Below are 20,151 nucleotides of genomic sequence, written 5' to 3'. Positions count from 1 at the left end.
CATTTTTTTGCAGCATGGAATGGGCATTATCCTGCTGAAAGAGGCCTAAGCCAGTAAGCAATATGGTGGCCATGAAGGAGCATATTTGGTCTGTACAATGTTTAGGTCTTTGTATAGGAAGTCCTCCCATGCACCAAAAGTAGAGCGCTGTGCAGACTTGACCTTCCACTGAGCTGAAGAAGCATTGTCCAAAGGTAGAACAAACAGCGTTGCGATGTGTCTTGTCTCATATGACTGAGATATTACTACATTGTTATCTCTTAACGTGATGGAATAAATAAGATTATGGCACTTATTCATCAAGACCTGCGATTTTTCACTTGTTGAGGGGGCATGTTGGAGTCATACTCCCGATTCATAAACAGGCACAAGTGTCCTGCTCCTCACCATAAATATTACTCCAGTAAGGGTCTGGTATAAGGAACACCAGAGTCATGAATTAAGGTACCGTCACATTTAGCGATGCTGCAGTGATCTAGACAACGATCCCGATCGCTGCAGAGTCGCTGTGTGGTCGCTGTAGAGCTGTCACACAGACAGCTCTCCAGCGACCAACTATGCGAAGTCCCCTGGTAACCAGGGTAAACATCGGGTTACTAAGCGCAGGGCCGCGCTTAGTAACCCGATGTTTACCCTGGTTACCAGTGCTAATGTAAAAAAAAACAAACACTACATACTTGCATTCCGGTGTCTGTCCCCCGTCGCTGTGCTTTCCTGCAGTGACTGTGAGCGCCGGCCGTAAAGCACAGCGGTGACGTCACCGCTGTAATCTGCTTTACGGCTGGCCGGCGCTGACTGTGCAGGGAAGCAGAACGCTGAGGGACGCGACAGACACCGGAATGTAAGTATGAAGTGTTTTTTTTTTTTTTTACATTTACACTGGTAGCCAGGGTAAACATCGGGTTACTAAGCACGGCCCTGCGCTTAGTAACCCGATGTTTACCCTGGTTACCAGTGAAGACATCGCTGAATCTGCGTCACACACGCCGATTCAGCGATGTCTGCGGGAGTCCAGTGACTAAAGTTCTGGACTTTCTGCTCCAACCAACGATGTCACAGCAGGATCCTGATCGCTGCTGAGTGTCAAACACAACGATATCGCTATCCAGGACGCTGCAACGTCACGGATCGCTATCGTTGTGAAGTTGGTCAGTGTGAAGGTACCTTTAGACAAGCTGTGGCATTCACCCAATTTGGCAGGTCTGGAGAGACTGGCCTTGAACCCTAAAAATCTAAAAATTTCTGCAGAATTCTTGCGTTGAAATGACGTCTTCCATATCCAAAAGCAGAAGAGATGGTGATTGTGGAGACATAGGAGGCGCCAAGTAGAGTCCTGAGACGCCCATCGGACTGCTCATGGCGGTTAGTATAGGGCCCAGGACAATTCTAACAGGAATGTGATTAAAAAATCAGTACAAGGATGAATATAATTCTTATATAGGGAAAACCTGATGACCGGTTCCCTCTAAGTAACACATTAATGCTAGGAGGCATGGGTACCAGATTACCCGGAGCATCACTCTGCTTGTGTGCCTTACCCTATAGTGCATCCTGGTGCCATTTCCCAGGTTACACGCCATCACTCCCGGTGTTCTCAAGATGGTAAATGATCCATCTGATCTGGATCCTCTAGAATGTTATAGCCAGCATTAAAGGGTTTATCCAGAACTATTTTTTTTTATTTTATTTTTACTGTAGACCTAAAAACAGGCAGGTAGTTGCTAACTACCTACCTACTCTACCTTTTGTCGGCTCAGCGCGGTCACTGACCACGGCTACCAGCAATTCAGCTCTTCCTCTTCTAGGCCGCTCTGTTGACGGGACGTGACTGCTGACGTCATGCCAGGGAGCTGGCTGTGAAACAGTGGAAGAGAAGCCCCTGCTGTCAGTGTGATGTCAGCAGAAGTCGCTGAATCGCTGGCAGGAGCGGACTGTGATGGCACAGGAGGCTGGTAGTTGGCTACTACCTGTGTTTTAGGTTTAGGTAATAAAGAAAAAAAGAAGGCACTGGATAGCCCTCTAAGCAACTCCATGTGCTATCTCTACAGACAGGCTGGCTGTCTCCCAGTTTGTGATTTCGGAGCCCATTATCCTGTCTGCTGGTTACCTGCTTGTCCTTCCCTGGACCACTTGTGACCATTGCATACTGGGAACCCCCACCAGACTTGCTACTTTGGAGATTCTCTGAACTAGTTTTCCATCCATCCAAGGACTGTGGCGCACCGCCTAATATAGGTCACACTTTGATAGGTGTCACTATACATTTTATTCATCTGTTAGTGATTTTAAGACTTTTTTGTTAAATATTTCAACATTTCTGACCCCTTTCCGTAACGCTGCATTGTTTTCCTTCTTCCATTCTTCTCCAGTGTATATCTGTAGCAATTACCCATGGAGTACAGCGGTGTAAATTCCTCCTTGACTTTGATTGAATTTCTTGACATTAGTAGTCGGGGAATTGAATGAGTCATTGTTTTCGAGTATTGACATTACAGAGGGCAGATCCTACCAATGGTGTAATGTCAGATAGTGTGCGATGTGAGGAGGGGCTGCCTGATTCCCCATGTCACACAGCGTCCTATAACAGTGCTGCCTGAGCGAGGAGCCAGATCCCGGAGAATAGCAGGAGGCTGCTCCTACATAAGCTCCTGGAGCCAAGTACTATTACTGAGCAGGTGAAGCCATGGAGAGGACGGAGAGCACCGCCGACACCACCGCCTTTAATATGCCCGACTGGATGGTAAGTATAAAGCCGTGCCAAAACTTACACAATGACTGATCATTAGTACAAAGAACATCTGTCTGTCCCAAGGAGGGTCTAGTAAAAAAAAAAAGGGAAAAGTGAACTGTTTAATGTAAGAATTTAACTTTGAGTTTCTTTTACTAAAGTTCACATTGTGGAATCTCTAGAAATGTTTCTCGGAAGGTCCTGGTGCCCAATGCTGCATGTTGCTTTTCTTCTAAGCTTTGCAGGACCTTGCGGCACATCATTGTGGCTTCTCCTATAGTCTCAAGATGCCCACACATTGAAGCAACTTCTGGCAGGATGGTGACTTTTGTATGGTGGGTGGCAGGGTGGTCTCCCGACTTTCCGATAGAGTTAAAGTGGGATTGGATATGTTGAATTTTCATATCTGATTCTTTTGTTCTCTGGGGGAATAAACCAACACCAATGGAGTGTGGCCGAGGTTTCCTCCCTGATGACAATCTGCTGCTCTCTAGGATGGAGAGTACTTATGCCTGGGGGTGCAGAGAGAATAGCTGTCCCTTGGCCAGACGGCTGATTAACACCTTTGTATCTGCCTGGAAATGTCCTTCTGTCATGCAGGAATTGTACCCTCGCTTAATCTTAATTCTGATAATGTTATTACCTTGTACTTTGAAAGGAAAAGGAGTCTGCCTAACCTTGAGTTGGTGACTTCCCCAGTGGTTGGGCCACAGCTGGAACTTTATTTTCTTTCCTTTTTAAACTGATGAAAGTTTTTCATAGCCTGTTCTACTTATTTAGGGCTCAGCAGAACATTTTTTGCCGACGTTGTCAGGAAGCTTGGGAGCGCAGCAGCGTCCCTTGTAAACAGCTTGGCAGAACGAAGGGTCTGTTACAAGAACTGACCGACTGCTGACCAGCAAATACTTACCAATCTGTGGTGTACACAGGCAGATATGCACCGTCCGTGATGATGTGCTGCCGAGATTTGATTTTTAAGCTAGCTTCGAAATCATTTCACCCAACGATCAAGCGTTTTGCTCGTTCATCCGGTGATCAGCAGCCTGATCACGCTGCCGGAATATCATTATACGTGTGTTTCTAGGAACGTTCGTTCATGATCTGTGTAAATGCACAGTTAGTAGGTTATGCATACGTTTTAGTCCAAATCTGTTTTTGCTATGTTGATTTAATGAACCATTTAATGCTGCATTTCATTCTGCTTCCCTGTGGTAGACGAGCCACCAGTCTCTTTAAAACTTGCTATGGTTTTTATTGAAAATAGTTTTTTTTTTTTTTTTTTTTCATGCCTGTAACAAAGTCAAGCAGAGGTCGTTGCCATTGTTTTATACGGTTAGTGGAATAGACATCAATAAAACCCTCCCTTCTATAAGGAGTCATTCTGCCAGCAGTTACAGGTATATACCCAATCTTATGGCGGCCATACACCTAAAATACGTTAGCACCTTTATAATTGCTTGTAAACCGCTATTTAGCTCAATATAGAGAGGGGAATAAGGCCACTGCCACATGCTTAAAGGGAACCCGTCATGTGAAAAAACACTATCGGCCTGCAGATATGGGGTTAATATGTATGTTAATAACGTTCTGAAGCTGCCTGGTGCTTTCAGTCATACATGCTTCAGTCACCTCTCAGTACATGGTATGCGGCGACTGTAACTACATACCCCGGCACTGACAGCCAGCTCCACAGGGCATCAGTACTGAGGCGGCTGTCAGTCAGCGGCGGGGCGTGGTCGCAGCCGCTCACTATGCACTGATTGCCCAACAAACAGGCAATCCCTGCAAATGTTGCAGTTGTCGAGCAGCCGCGAGACATGCATCCACAGGGACTCAACCATATTTTTCGAGCATGCGGAAGACAGTTGGCACCTAAGCATGCTCAGATAACACCTTATCCAAGCATGGTCGCTCATCACTAGTGGCTAACTGTTTAATTTCTTTGATTGCCTGTGTCACATTGGGTGCCCAATGAGCTATCATTTCAGCTAAAGAGGCTGCTGCCAGTTGGTGAAATTACCTTTTGGAGGCATACGCTCATTAGTTGTTCTGAATGTGAACGCACTTATCGCTTTATTTGCACATGAATCAAAATGCTAATTACTTGGAAATGCAGCAACAGATTGAATTGTAAATCCATCCAACACCTTTGTCTTGTATCTGTCGCTGCATTCCCATTAGTGATTATTGGGGGCCAACAAAAAACACAATTTCAGGTAAATGTGCAGAAATGTAAATTAACAGAAACCACATTAGCACAGGTCCTCCCAAGATGTCCTACATACAGCTAAGTCCATATATATTTGGACAGAGACATTTTTCTAATTTTGGTTATAGACATTACCACAATGAATTTTAAACAAAACAATTCAGATGCAGTTGAAGTTAGACTTTCAGCTTTCATTTGAGGGTATCCACATTAAAATTGGATGAAGGGTTAAGGAGTTTCAGCTCCTTAATATGTGCCACCCTGTTTTTAAAGGGACCAAAAGTAATTGGACAATTGACTCCAAGGCTATTTCATGGACAGGTGTGGGCAATCCCTTAGTTATGTCATTCTCAATTAAGCAGATAAAAGGCCTGGAGTTGATTTGAGGTGTGGTGCTTGCAGGTTTTGCTGTGTTTTTGCTGTGTAAACATGCCGTCAAAGGAGCTCTCCATGCAGGTGAAACAAGCCATCCTTAAACTGCGAAAACAGAAAAAACCCATCCGAGAAATTGCTACAATATTAGAAGTGGCAAAATCTACAGTTTGGTACATCCTGAGAAAGAAAGCAAGCACTGGTGAACTCATCAATGCAAAAAGACCTGGGCGCCCACGGAAGACAACAATGGTGGATGATCGCAGAATAAGCTCCATGGTGAAGGAAAACCCCTTCACAACAGCCAACCAAGTGAACAATACCCTCCAGGAGGTCGGCATATCAATATCCAAATCTACCATAAAGAGAAGACTGCATAAAAGTAAATACAGAGGGTTCGCTGCACGGTGCAAGCCACTCATAAGCATCAAGAATAAAAAGGCTAGACTGGACTTTGCTAAAAAAAAACATCTAAAAAAGCCAGCACAGTTCTGGAAGAACATTCTTTGGACAGATGAAACCAAGATCAACCTCTACCAGAATGATGGAAAGAGAAAAGTATGGCGAAGGCATGGTACAGCTCATGATCCAAAGCATACCACATCATCTGTAAAACCCGGCGGAGGCAGTGTGATGGCTTGGGCATGCATGGCTGCCAGTGGCACTGGGTCACTAGTGTTTATTGGTGATGTGACACAGGACAGAAGCAGCCGAATGAATTCTGAGGTATTCAGAGCCATACTGTGTGCTCAGATCCAGCCAAATGCAGCCAAACTGATTGGTCGTCGTTTCATACTACAGATGGACAATGACCCAAAACATAAAGCCAAAGCAACACAGGAGTTTATTAAAGCAAAGAAGTGGAATATTCTTGAATGGCCAAGTCAGTCACCTGATCTCAACCCAATTGAGCATGCATTTCACTTGTCAAAGACTAAACTTCAGACAGAAAGGCCCACAAACAAAAAGCAACTGAAAACCACCGCAGTGAAGGCCTGGCAGAGCATCAAAAAGGAGGAAACACAGCGTCTGATGATGTCCATGAGTTCAAGACTTCAGGCAGTCTTTGCCAACAAAGGGTTTTCAACCAAGTACTAAAAATGAACATTTTATTTAAAATTATTGAATCTGTCCAAATACTTTTGGTCCCTTTAAAAACAGGGTGGCACATGTTAAGGAGCTGAAACTCCTAAACCCTTCATCCAATTTTAATGTGGATACCCTCAAATGAAAGCTGAAAGTCTGAACTTCAACTGCATCTGAATTGTTTTGTTTAAAATTAATTGTGGTAATGTCTATAACCAAAATTTGAAAAATGTTGTCTCTGTCCAAATATATATGGACTTAACTGTATCCCACAACAAATGACACGTTATGTGACTTTGTTGACAAATGGTTTCTTTAGACTCTACCATACACATGCATGCTTTTCCCACCCAAGGCAAGTGTGCTTGTTTATTTTTAAAGAGAGGTGGTGATCAGGCTGCTGCCAGACCCCTCTGACCAGGGCTTATCTTCTGTGTTTACTATGTGTATATATATACCAGTATATATTTTTATGCATTAGCTTTTAATAGCTGCTGCAATGAACACCCTAATAAAAAGCATTGTATTTCCCATGAAATAATAAACCTTGATCAATACCAGAACTACGGGTAATCAATCTATCATAGGCTGGCATTTTCTTGCATCTAAGTTGTAGGGAAACCATTGAAGCTAGTTATCATCCACAGAGTTATTTTTAGTAAAATGCAGAGAAGGGAACTGGTGGTATTATTGATTTGATTTGGTGGATCTAATTATTTTATTTTTAGATCACCATTAATTCCATGGTGCTGTACATGAGGGGTTACATGCAAAGCACAAATATAAATTACAATGAACAAACCAATAGTGACAGATGGGTACATAGGGGAGAGGACCCTGTCCTTGCAGCCTTACATACTACAGGATAATGGGGAAGGAGACAATAGGTTGGGGGGTTGCTGCAGCTCCAGTGTTGGTGAGGCGGCAGTTCTGGTAGTGGTGAGGCGGCAGCAGGGTCATTGCAGGCTGTAAGCTCTTCTGAAGAGATGTGTTTTCAAGTTCATCTTGAAAGTTCTGAATGTAGGGGATAATCTAATGTGTTGGGCCTCTGGATTCTACAGGATTGGGGATATTCGGGAGAAGTGTTGCAGGCAATTAGATGAGGAATGTACGTGTGTGGAGGAGACAAGGTCTTGGGAGGACTGGAGATTTCATGGTGAGAGATAAGTTCAAGTGAGACATATGGGGGGAGACAGAATATAGATGGCTTTGTAGGACAGTATTAGCATGAAGTGGATACGTTGCGGAATTGGGAGGGATTTGCAGGGGTGAGAAGCGGAGGAGAGGGGCGAATTAGTCTGACAGCGGAGTTAAGGACAGACTGGAAAGGTGCGAGAGTGTTGGCAGGAAGGCCACGGAGGAATATATTGCAGTAGTCAAGATGAGAGATGATGAGAGCATGCACTATTATTTTAGTAGATTGAGGGTTGATGAAAGGACGGATTCTGGATATATTTTCCAGTTGGAGACTGGAGTACGTGGCGAAAATAAGTATTTGAATTCAGTTTTGTCTACGTTGAGCTTTAGGAAGCAAGGGGAGGAGGATATGGCTGATAGACACTCTGGGATCCTAGACAGCAGAGAGGTGTTGTCTGGGCCAGAGAGGTAGATCTGAGTTTTATCAGTGTATAGATTGTACTTGAAGCCGTGGGACTTTGAGTTGTTCCAGGCCAAAGGTACAGATGTAGAAGAGTTGGGTTCCCAATACAGAGCCTTGAGGGACTCCAACCGAGAGCGGATGGGATGGAAAGGTAGTGTCGGTGCGAGATGCTAAAAGTGTGGTTGGAAATGTATGAGGAGATCCAGAAGAAGGCAAGGTCTATGATACCAAGGTAAGAAAAGATCTGTAGTAGTAGAGTGGTCGACTGTGTTGAAGGCAGAGGACCGATCTAGAATGATCTGTTAGCTTTGGCAGTAAGTAGGTGGTGATTTTCATTTAGGCAGTTTTGTTTGGAATGGTGGTGGCAGAAGCCAGACTGAAGGTTGTCAAAGATGAGAGGTGGGAGGGAAGTGCGGTGTGGACGTGCTTTTTGAGGAGTTTGGAGGCGAACAGAAGCTTTATATGGGCCAATAGCTGGATGTGGAGTTCAGGTTGAGGGATGTCTTCTTCAGGATAGATGTAATTAGGGCACGTTTTGAAAACAAGCCAAGGTACCAGTAGTTAATTTGAAAAGATGGGTTAGAGTTGGGATAAGCTTGGTGGCGAGTTTAGTGGGAGGAGGTAGGATGAGGTCAAGTGTATAGATGCTGAGGTGTGATTTGAAGAGGAGAGGAGTAAGCTCTCCTTCAGTGATAGAGGGATGGAAGGTTAGTGGGGGAGGGCAGAGGTCTAGTGTATATATAGGGGTTGTGATGATTGAGCAGTAAAGACTTGCCTGATTTGGTCGATCTTGTTGAAGTGTACGGCAAAGTCTTCGGCAGAGATTAGGGGGGGGCAGTAGTGGGCTGAGGGGTGATATTGTAGCAGTATTGCTGATATATTTGTTACCATGCTCCCACTACAGAATGCTTTATGGATGCTCCCAGCTTTATTATGCACTCCTGAGCACTGCCTCAGTTTTCAGTTTCATCTTCGTCCTGAAAGTGGTGCTTGGGTCTGAATCTACTCTGGCCCAATTGATGATGGGTTGCTACTGCCCGTTATCCACAATCATTGAACTAATTTACATTTGCATTTAGATTATCCCTTCTAATAGGGGTTGTCACGTAAATAACATTCTCAGCCATTGTACTTTCATCACCTGTCCTGTGGATAGTAGACATACTCTTTAAAGGGAACAACCCCCTCTTACCACCCATGGTACCAGGGTACATGTTGCCATTATACATGTTTGGTAACGTGCCAACAATCCCCTGGCCTTTGGCCATTAGAGGATGGAGTACGCTTGTCTGCAGATGGAGTTATGGTTCAAGGGGGTCGGATTAGAGGTATAGAGGCATTCTTTCTAGATTATTAAAATGCTTACCTTGTTCTAGAGATCAATATTAAATATCTTTTCTAATTACTCGTATGTGGGATTGCAGAGCAAGGAATGATTTAATTTAGCTTTTCACATGGATTAGTCTCCTGGTAACCTGTTGCCCAAAGATCATAAACCCTCTTGATTATCTTCTTGATATTCTGCTTTCTTCACATCTGGTGCATCTGCGGCAGTTTCTTCCCTGTAAAGTTCCTTATGTGAGAGCTGCGACCTAGTTCTACAGAGGTAAGGTGAGCTCCATGATGAAGCGATCTGCAGGAATGTGGAGAACCGCAGATAACGCAGGTGTTCTGGGGAGGGGAACACTGTCCCTTCTCTGGTGAATGCATTCGGGTTTATCGTCAGACACACACTTGCTCCTTCATTCACTTGTGGAAAGCCAGGCTAGAAGATCAGGACCACAGAGGCCGTGACACCGGGACAGTAAGGCTTGTCCGATATCGCTGCTAGCCTTTTCCATCATTCTGGTGTGTGGCTCTGGTTACGTGTGTCTGTATTTCATGGCCAGTCTGTCTGTGCCAAGATATATGCGGTGACTTGTGGAGTTTGTGTGCTGTACGGGGATGTGCTTATTGGTTCTGTCCTGAAACTCCATCCAAGACATTCTTGCAAAGATTACAAACCATGCATGGATTTGGGGACCATAATTGCTTTTTTATAAATGAAAAGCCTGAAGGTAGTAGGACAGTCAGACTGGAGACTTCTCTGTTTCAGTAGGATAAGTAGCTTCCGATATCAATGTATATTCAGATTACTGTATTGGAGGACATACTGAAAAAGGAAAGATGGGGCATATACTTGAATAAAGCTCATCTTAAACCTAAAAATGTACCAGATGGTCCAATATTTATTAGTCAGGCTAAATGAGGTTCTCGGTTGTAGCAAAGGTTTTTCATGGTTATGTGGCTGGTGTTACAATATTCATGCCCATTGCCTTCCATGCTAATTCTCTTTTAGTGTTACTTATTCCTTCTTGGCTATTGGCCCTTACACTTAGGCTACTTTCACACTAGCGTCGGAATCTCCCCGTCGCAATGCGTCGGGGAGAGATTCCGACACTAGCGTTTAACGTACTGCACAATGGAGGCAGCGGATGCATTTCTCCGGCGCATCCGCTGCCCCATTGTAAGGTGCGGGGAGGTGGGGGCGGAGTTCCGGCCGCGCATGCGCTGTCGGAAAAAGCGGTCCGTCAGGAGCAAAAAACGTTACATGTAGCGTTTTTTGCTCCCGACGGTCCGCAAAAGCACGACTCATCCGTCGCTCGACGGATGCAACGTGTGGCAATCCGTCGCAATTGCGTTGTCAATGCAAGTCTATGGGGAAAAAACGCATCCTGCAAGCACTTTTGCAGGATGCGGTTTTTTTTTGCAAAACGACGCATTGTGACGGATTGCAGAAAACGCTAGTGTGAAAGTAGCCTTAGACTTTGAGTCATTATAGCTACCTCTATGGCCGCCTCCACTTTTCATTAGGTTTCCTCATGAAGTATGAGCTGTAGGATCTTCCTGAGATGTATGGCGTTATTGTGGCAGCAGTTTTTGGAGGTCCATGAATGAAGTCTGAGCAAGTTGGACTATCCGCAGACAGTGCTATATAGAGGGAGGGGAGCATGGTGTTATAACAATTGGGATGATGGTCATACAGTATCTATGACTGACAAATCCATGTATTATGCCCTGGAAGCCTGGACGATGCACTTAAGCTCTAGCACTTCACGTGAAATGGGGAGTGGGTATAATCATAAGGTAAAGAGTAGAGCAGGTGCTCATAGGTTTAATATGGGCAAATAACTGTATGAAAGAGTAGATTAACTCCTTAGTGACCGGGCCATATTTTTGAAATCTGACCAGTATCACTTTATCTGGTAATAACTCTAGAATGCTTCAACATATCACATTGATTTTGAGATTGTTTTTTTTCGTGACACATTGTACTTTATGATATTGGTAAGTTTACGTTGTTTTCTGCATTTATTTAGAAAAATTTCAGAAATTTTACTAAAATGTAAGAAAACTAGCATTTTTTTTTTTTGAACTTTGAATGGTTATCCCTTTTAATCCAGATAGTCATACCACAGCAAAACATTAATAAATAACATTGCCCTCCTGTCTGCTATACATCAGCACCATTTGTAAAATGTTATTTTATTTTAGCATTTTTTTTCAAGGAAGTTTACAAAAGTTATTTTTTTTAAGGACCTATTAAGTTTTGAACTGACTTTGGGGGTCCTATATATTGGAAACCCCCAAAAGTGATACCATTTTAAAAATTGCACTTTTCAACCTATTCAAAATGGAATAAAGAAATGTAATTTACCACATAAATGTCGCTAACTTCTGAACAGGCCACTGTAGCTGACAGACTAATGCTGTTGTTTGGCCATGAATCGCCATGGCAAACATCAGGACCACACAATCAATTTTTAAAAAAATAAGCCCGTTCCCCCTACCAAGCACACTTTCCAGTGCTGTATAGCGATGTGGATGTGAATTGCAAGAAGGGCAGCTCAGGACATGGGCAGTGTCTGCCATTTAAAAGCCATCATGGTCAAAGTGCTGAATTACACAGCTAGGTTTATGATCACTAGTCCTAATGTGAATTGAAATGGTGGCCATAAATATGGCTGTGTGAGTGAGCATGTAATGATTCCCCTTCAGTAATCCAGAGATGTGAGGAGATCAAGTGACCAGCTCTTTCAGATGTATTGGGTTTTGCATTGAGAACTTTTGGCACATGTTTCTTTTGCAATGTATACTATATAATTGTCTATGGGTCACTTCCGTCTGTCTGTCCAGGATATTCATTGGTCGCGGCCTCTGTCTGTGATGGAAATCCAAGTCGCTGATTGGTCTCGCCAGCTGCCTGTCATGGCTCCCGCGACCAATCAGCGACGGCCACAGTCCGATTAGTCCCTCCTTACTCCCCTGCAGTCAGTGCCCGGTGCCCGCTCCATACTCCCCAGTCAGTGCCCGCTCCATACTCCCCGCAGTCACCGCCCCTCTCCATACTCCCCTCCGGTCACCGCTCACACAGGGTTAATGCCAGCGGTAACGGACCACGTTATGCCGCGGGTAACTCACTCCGTTACCGCCGCTATTAACCCTGTGTGACCAAGTTTTTACTATTGATGCTGCCTATGCCTGTACTACGTGGGCTGTTAGATACTACGTGGGCTGTGTTAGATACCGCGTGGCTGCTATATACTACATGGCCAGTGTTAGATACTATGTGGTCTGTGTTCTATACTGCGTGGGCTGTGCTATATATTACGTGGCCAGTGTTATATACCGTGTGGGCTGCGTTGTATACTACATGGCTGCTATATACTACGTGGGCAGTGTTATATACTACGTGGCTGTGTTCTATACTGCGTGCTATATACTACGTGGCCACTGTTAGATACTATGTGGGCTGTGCTATATACTACGTGGGCTGTGTTACATACTACGTGGGCTGTGTTACATACTACGTGGGCTGTGTTACATACTACGTGGGCTGTGTTACATACTACGTGGGCTGTGTTACATACTACGTGGGCTGTGTTACATACTACGTGGGCTGTGTTACATACTACGTGGGCTGTGTTACATACTACGTGGGCTGTGTTACATACTACGTGGGCTGTGTTACATACTACGTGGGCTGTGTTACATACTACGTGGGCTGTGTTACATACTACGTGGGCTGTGTTACATACGTGGGCTGTGTTACATACTACGTGGGCTGTTATTTACTGCGTGGCCTATATTAACGCATCGGGTATTCTACATTATGTATGTATGTATATAGCAGCCTTATTGTATATACCACAGGCCACTATGTGGCAGCTATATACATGCATACATATTCTAGAATACCCGATGCGTTAGAATCGGGCCACCATCTAATATATATATATATATATTATGAGAACATAATAGTGCCATTTGGTTAATTAGTGTTGTAGAACAGGGTCTATTTGTAAAGCTATGACCACCTGCGGGCTTCATACATTAAAATTAACCTAATGTACCAGCTAATTACAGCGAGCACTGCTTACATAAAGATAAGGGATTGGTGTTAGGGCCTTGTAAGGAACTGCTGTTAAGAGTTGAGGTTAATGTGTCTTGAGGTAATTGGCCATTAAACCAAACTGTGTCCTAGTGAATTCTGGAATGTCTCATTAACTTGAGAAGGGAGGTCCAATTGTGCCCAAAAGTTAAAGCTGGGTGAAACCAGAGCCAGCGGGTTCTTGGGTATAAAACATGACTTCCCTGTGCCCAGGTCATTCACAAGGATGTCCGATTCTTGGTGGTCTCTCGGAATGCTGAATAACAGAAAGAAATACAACGTCAATGGTGAGGTGGACGAGAAATCTCAGGTGAGGGCAGTGATGAAGGCCTGTTTATCTCCCGATCTTTATTATGAACGCTTAGTAGATAACATGGGTTTAGAAACAAATGGGTAGTAGGATGTTTTCTGTCACACACCAGTGGTGCCCCACAGACCCTATTATCTTATGGGGTTTACGGCGTTCTGCAGAGGAGACCAAATTGTTGGAAAAATGAAGTAGCATTGCACACTGCACGATGCAGAACGAGACAGAGCCTAAAATGTAGACGTAAACACAGCCTTTACAAACTGCATGTAGTCATATACTGCAGGGCTTACCTGATACCATATACACTGTATAAATTCTATAATTACCTACAATCTTTTTTTTCTTGAAAAGGCTTAATCTTTTACAGTGCCAGTGTTGTAAAAAAAAAAAGATTTTTTATTGAAGTGTTTAAATATGTACATAGGTTTATGAACTTGCATTGTTAGATTTGTTACATCACTGACCGTGACCTCTTATCAGTTTTGTCAGATTGTACTGTATAAGGCTTATATAATTGGGAAGTAGTAAAATGCAAGTGGCCAAGTACAGATACATGATCTAAAGAGAAGGATTGGCCAGAATTGGGGGTGTCATCCAGTTCTTCTCATGTTACAGAAGTGGCAGGCCTTTTATTACTATTCCATAATAACTTGCTTACAGGTTAGAATATAATACCATTGAGCTTGATGTTTCCTAATTACAGGTTGCTTCATCGAGAAACTGGTTGGTTTGTTAAATCCGTTGTCTAATCAGACGTGTGGCCTGTCCACAGGGTATTCCATAAATAACAGCATCCTGTCATACTTCACCCCAAGGGGCGAGGTGGCCGCATCTTGCTTTATTAATTTGAATATGAATGAAGAGCTTTGCATGTGTGACCACCTTTCATTGGACGTTGTGTGCGAGACCACCGCTTTCCCGAGATAGATGTGGGTTGCAGCAGTGGACATGGCTATTTATGTAGTGTTACTGGAATAGAAATTGTTCAGGGTGGTTCTGAAAAACTGTACTGGTGTCCTCAGTGTATGGTTCGTATTTATATTCTTTTTTTGCGATCAGTGTTTTTCTGATATGGATAAAGAAAGCGATGACAAAGCTTCTCCTATACTTCACAGGGCGCATACTGACTTGTATTGGCCAGAAAAAAGGGAAATGTCTGTGTGTTTTGTACAGACACATGGTCTATGTAAAACACGGACTTGTGCATGGCACCATAGGATATAATGGCTACATGGACATGTGTTTGATGAGAATGTGGTGGGTTTTTGATGTAGCACAGTTTGTGCACCTATTAGGTTACATGTGTTTTTGGCACTGCAGACTTTCTCTTTTTCAAATTTTGGATAAAGCTGCTTTTTGATACTACTTGTGTTTGGCTTTGACCAGTGTCGCCCATTTAGGTGAATGGATTCATAAAAAAATTTAAAAAAAGCAGATAATACTCTTGTCGTCTGTGTGTCATCTGACTGCTGTCTGTTTTTCACTGTAGTTTAGCAGATGTATTACTACTTTTGTATTTTACACATTGCAGTGCAACTTCCCATCAAACTCTGTAACATGCAGATCCACTGCTGCCAAATTCATGAAGTACAGATAAGATTGCCTGCCTAGGCTTCTCTCACATTTCCATCAGCAGGCGGCCGTCCAAATGCGTCGCTGCGACGTATCGACAGATGTCTTAAAAATAGTGAAAAACTGATGTAACGCATCCAGTTTCCTGATGGATGCGTCAAATTAGGCGCTGCCTGAATTTTAATGTATAAAATTCTGGGGAGAGAGATTCCCCTGACTAGAAAATCTGGGCATGCTCAGAATACAAAAACTGGATACGTCGCTGGATTCTTGCTTTTGACAGTCAGCGACGGATCCTGTGCCCATAGGCTTCCATTATAGCCGACAACGGGCAGCGCAGGACCCGTCGCTGAGCGATTTTCCGACATGCAGAAAAAATCGTTTCTCTGAACGTGTTCTCTGCCCGACAGACAGCAATTTTCCGACAGATCCAGTGCACGACGGATGAAACGGATGGCCATCCCTCAATCTGTCGCTAATACAAGTCTATGGGGAAAAAACAGGATCCTGCAGAAAAATTTGCTGGATCCTGTGTTTTCAAAATCGACGGATTTAGACGGAAGTGTGAAAGAGGCCTAAGGGTATGTGCACACATTGCAGTTTTCCATGCGGTGTACAGTATCATGGAGAACTAAATTCGCAGTGCACATGCTGTGGAAAATTCCACGCGGAAACGCTGCGATTTGTTTTCCGCAGCATGTCAATTCTTTGTGGGGATTCCGCAGCATTTTACACCTATTCCATTATAGGAATCCGCAGTTGTAAAAACGCAGGTGGAATCCGCACAAAATCCGCAGGACAGAATCCACGTGGAAAAATCCGCAAAGTGTGCACATACCCTAATTGTAGAAGTGCTGGATTCACTGCCTCCCTACAACTCCCTCCATTCCTGGTGGTGAATACAACATTGATGTTTGGGTATGAAAACGTTTCCACCAATATTGGTTAGGATAATTCATTAATTTTGCTTTTCTGGCCTAGTGAAGTATATATTGTCAAAATTGGTATATATCGGTCTTATGCTATAACTACGTTGTGATGATGATTGCATTGGTTTTATTATACCTGCAGTATTGATATGTACTTTTCCATAGATTCAGCTTGTCTTTGTATTTATCTCAGCAGATCCAGTTTGCGGACCAGAAGAGAGAATTTAATAAACGACCAACAAAGATTGGACGCCGCTCCCTATCCCGCTCTATATCCCAATCCTCAACTGACAGTTACAGCTCTGGTAAGTATAAAAGATAAAAAAGAGAACGTTGTAGTCCCTATTGAACCTTACTCTGAAGGTTCCATCACTCTGACATCTCGACAATAGAGCCTTTCTGCTTGGGAAGCACGGTAAGAGTCTGGGCGGTGCTGTGCTGGGTATATCTCCTGCTCTGGAGGATTTCAAGAAATGTCTCACATAGAAAATGAATCCCCCAATTAAATAATATACTTAATTAATATTAAAAGCTAGAACAAATGATAACAATAACCCAAAACACACTCGGAGGAAGTGGTAGGAGAGACAGAGACTCATTATAGCCGGCACGATGACCACAGCCAAGTCTCCCTTTGTGCGGTGTAGCCAAGTCTCCCCGTGTGCGGTGTAGCCAAGTCTCCCCGTGTGCGGTGTAGCCAAGTCTCCCCGTGTGCGGTGTAGCCAAGTCTCCCCGTGTGCGGTGTAGCCAAGTCTCCCCGTGTGCGGTGTAGCCAAGTCTCCCCGTGTGCGGTGTAGCCAAGTCTCCCCGTGTGCGGTGTAGCCAAGTCTCCCCGTGTGCGGTGTAGCCAAGTCTCCCCGTGTGCGGTGTAGCCAAGTCTCCCCGTGTGCGGTGTAGCCAAGTCTCCCCGTGTGCGGTGTAGCCAAGTCTCCCCGTGTGCGGTGTAGCCAAGTCTCCCCGTGTGCGGTGTAGCCAAGTCTCCCCGTGTGCGGTGTAGCCAAGTCTCCCCGTGTGCGGTGTAGCCAAGTCTCCCCGTGTGCGGTGTAGCCAAGTCTCCCCGTGTGCGGTGTAGCCAAGTCTCCCCGTGTGCGGTGTAGCCAAGTCTCCCCGTGTGCGGTGTAGCCAAGTCTCCCCGTGTGCGGTGTAGCCAAGTCTCCCCGTGTGCGGTGTAGCCAAGTCTCCCCGTGTGCGGTGTAGCCAAGTCTCCCCGTGTGCGGTGTAGCCAAGTCTCCCCGTGTGCGGTGTAGCCAAGTCTCCCCGTGTGCGGTGTAGCCAAGTCTCCCCGTGTGCGGTGTAGCCAAGTCTCCCCGTGTGCGGTGTAGCCAAGTCTCCCCGTGTGCGGTGTAGCCAAGTCTCCCCGTGTGCGGTGTAGCCAAGTCTCCCCGTGTGCGGTGTAGCCAAGTCTCCCCGTGTGCGGTGTAGCCAAGTCTCCCCGTGTGCGGTGTAGCCAAGTCTCCCCGTGTGCGGTGTAGCCAAGTCTCCCCGTGTGCGGTGTAGCCAAGTCTCCCCGTGTGCGGTGTAGCCAAGTCTCCCCGTGTGCGGTGTAGCCAAGTCTCCCCGTGTGCGGTGTAGCCAAGTCTCCCCGTGTGCGGTGTAGCCAAGTCTCCCCGTGTGCGGTGTAGCCAAGTCTCCCCGTGTGCGGTGTAGCCAAGTCTCCCCGTGTGCGGTGTAGCCAAGTCTCCCCGTGTGCGGTGTAGCCAAGTCTCCCCGTGTGCGGTGTAGCCAAGTCTCCCCGTGTGCGGTGTAGCCAAGTCTCCCCGTGTGCGGTGTAGCCAAGTCTCCCCGTGTGCGGTGTAGCCAAGTCTCCCCGTGTGCGGTGTAGCCAAGTCTCCCCGTGTGCGGTGTAGCCAAGTCTCCCCGTGTGCGGTGTAGCCAAGTCTCCCCGTGTGCGGTGTAGCCAAGTCTCCCCGTGTGCGGTGTAGCCAAGTCTCCCCGTGTGCGGTGTAGCCAAGTCTCCCCGTGTGCGGTGTAGCCAAGTCTCCCCGTGTGCGGTGTAGCCAAGTCTCCCCGTGTGCGGTGTAGCCAAGTCTCCCCGTGTGCGGTGTAGCCAAGTCTCCCCGTGTGCGGTGTAGCCAAGTCTCCCCGTGTGCGGTGTAGCCAAGTCTCCCCGTGTGCGGTGTAGCCAAGTCTCCCCGTGTGCGGTGTAGCCAAGTCTCCCCGTGTGCGGTGTAGCCAAGTCTCCCCGTGTGCGGTGTAGCCAAGTCTCCCCGTGTGCGGTGTAGCCAAGTCTCCCCGTGTGCGGTGTAGCCAAGTCTCCCCGTGTGCGGTGTAGCCAAGTCTCCCCGTGTGCGGTGTAGCCAAGTCTCCCCGTGTGCGGTGTAGCCAAGTCTCCCCGTGTGCGGTGTAGCCAAGTCTCCCCGTGTGCGGTGTAGCCAAGTCTCCCCGTGTGCGGTGTAGCCAAGTCTCCCCGTGTGCGGTGTAGCCAAGTCTCCCCGTGTGCGGTGTAGCCAAGTCTCCCCGTGTGCGGTGTAGCCAAGTCTCCCCGTGTGCGGTGTAGCCAAGTCTCCCCGTGTGCGGTGTAGCCAAGTCTCCCCGTGTGCGGTGTAGCCAAGTCTCCCCGTGTGCGGTGTAGCCAAGTCTCCCCGTGTGCGGTGTAGCCAAGTCTCCCCGTGTGCGGTGTAGCCAAGTCTCCCCGTGTGCGGTGTAGCCAAGTCTCCCCGTGTGCGGTGTAGCCAAGTCTCCCCGTGTGCGGTGTAGCCAAGTCTCCCCGTGTGCGGTGTAGCCAAGTCTCCCCGTGTGCGGTGTAGCCAAGTCTCCCCGTGTGCGGTGTAGCCAAGTCTCCCCGTGTGCGGTGTAGCCAAGTCTCCCCGTGTGCGGTGTAGCCAAGTCTCCCCGTGTGCGGTGTAGCCAAGTCTCCCCGTGTGCGGTGTAGCCAAGTCTCCCCGTGTGCGGTGTAGCCAAGTCTCCCCGTGTGCGGTGTAGCCAAGTCTCCCCGTGTGCGGTGTAGCCAAGTCTCCCCGTGTGCGGTGTAGCCAAGTCTCCCCGTGTGCGGTGTAGCCAAGTCTCCCCGTGTGCGGTGTAGCCAAGTCTCCCCGTGTGCGGTGTAGCCAAGTCTCCCCGTGTGCGGTGTAGCCAAGTCTCCCCGTGTGCGGTGTAGCCAAGTCTCCCCGTGTGCGGTGTAGCCAAGTCTCCCCGTGTGCGGTGTAGCCAAGTCTCCCCGTGTGCGGTGTAGCCAAGTCTCCCCGTGTGCGGTGTAGCCAAGTCTCCCCGTGTGCGGTGTAGCCAAGTCTCCCCGTGTGCGGTGTAGCCAAGTCTCCCCGTGTGCGGTGTAGCCAAGTCTCCCCGTGTGCGGTGTAGCCAAGTCTCCCCGTGTGCGGTGTAGCCAAGTCTCCCCGTGTGCGGTGTAGCCAAGTCTCCCCGTGTGCGGTGTAGCCAAGTCTCCCCGTGTGCGGTGTAGCCAAGTCTCCCCGTGTGCGGTGTAGCCAAGTCTCCCCGTGTGCGGTGTAGCCAAGTCTCCCCGTGTGCGGTGTAGCCAAGTCTCCCCGTGTGCGGTGTAGCCAAGTCTCCCCGTGTGCGGTGTAGCCAAGTCTCCCCGTGTGCGGTGTAGCCAAGTCTCCCCGTGTGCGGTGTAGCCAAGTCTCCCCGTGTGCGGTGTAGCCAAGTCTCCCCGTGTGCGGTGTAGCCAAGTCTCCCCGTGTGCGGTGTAGCCAAGTCTCCCCGTGTGCGGTGTAGCCAAGTCTCCCCGTGTGCGGTGTAGCCAAGTCTCCCCGTGTGCGGTGTAGCCAAGTCTCCCCGTGTGCGGTGTAGCCAAGTCTCCCCGTGTGCGGTGTAGCCAAGTCTCCCCGTGTGCGGTGTAGCCAAGTCTCCCCGTGTGCGGTGTAGCCAAGTCTCCCCGTGTGCGGTGTAGCCAAGTCTGGCGCCGGAGACTATGCCTCTTGGCTAACTAGAATCTGGCCGATCCCCGGTGGCTTCTC

At 46.9% G+C, this 20,151-nt stretch overlaps 1 protein-coding gene across 8 annotated transcripts in view; it reads left to right on the top strand.

Moving 5' to 3' along the window:
* AHCYL2 (adenosylhomocysteinase like 2) overlaps positions 1 to 20,151 on the top strand; it is a 169,784-nt gene that overhangs the window by 105,310 nt on the left and 44,323 nt on the right. For 2 of the 8 annotated variants that reach the window (XM_069765414.1, XM_069765412.1), the window contains exons 1-2: positions 2,585 to 2,740; positions 16,434 to 16,542. In XM_069765414.1, the coding sequence (XP_069621515.1) occupies positions 2,684 to 2,740; positions 16,434 to 16,542 (166 nt within the window). In that variant the 5' untranslated portion in view covers positions 2,585 to 2,683. Of the gene's footprint in view, positions 1 to 2,584; positions 2,741 to 16,430; positions 16,543 to 20,151 lie in introns of those variants that run through there. The other 6 variants (XM_069765413.1, XM_069765411.1, XM_069765407.1 and 3 more) reach the window with 3 other exon arrangements.

This window comes from Ranitomeya imitator, chromosome 4 (assembly GCF_032444005.1).
Source record: "Ranitomeya imitator isolate aRanImi1 chromosome 4, aRanImi1.pri, whole genome shotgun sequence".
NCBI classification, from domain to species: Eukaryota; Metazoa; Chordata; class Amphibia; order Anura; family Dendrobatidae; genus Ranitomeya; species Ranitomeya imitator.
Note: the sequence above shows the minus strand (reverse complement) of the source record. Positions and strands in the feature narration are given on the sequence as shown.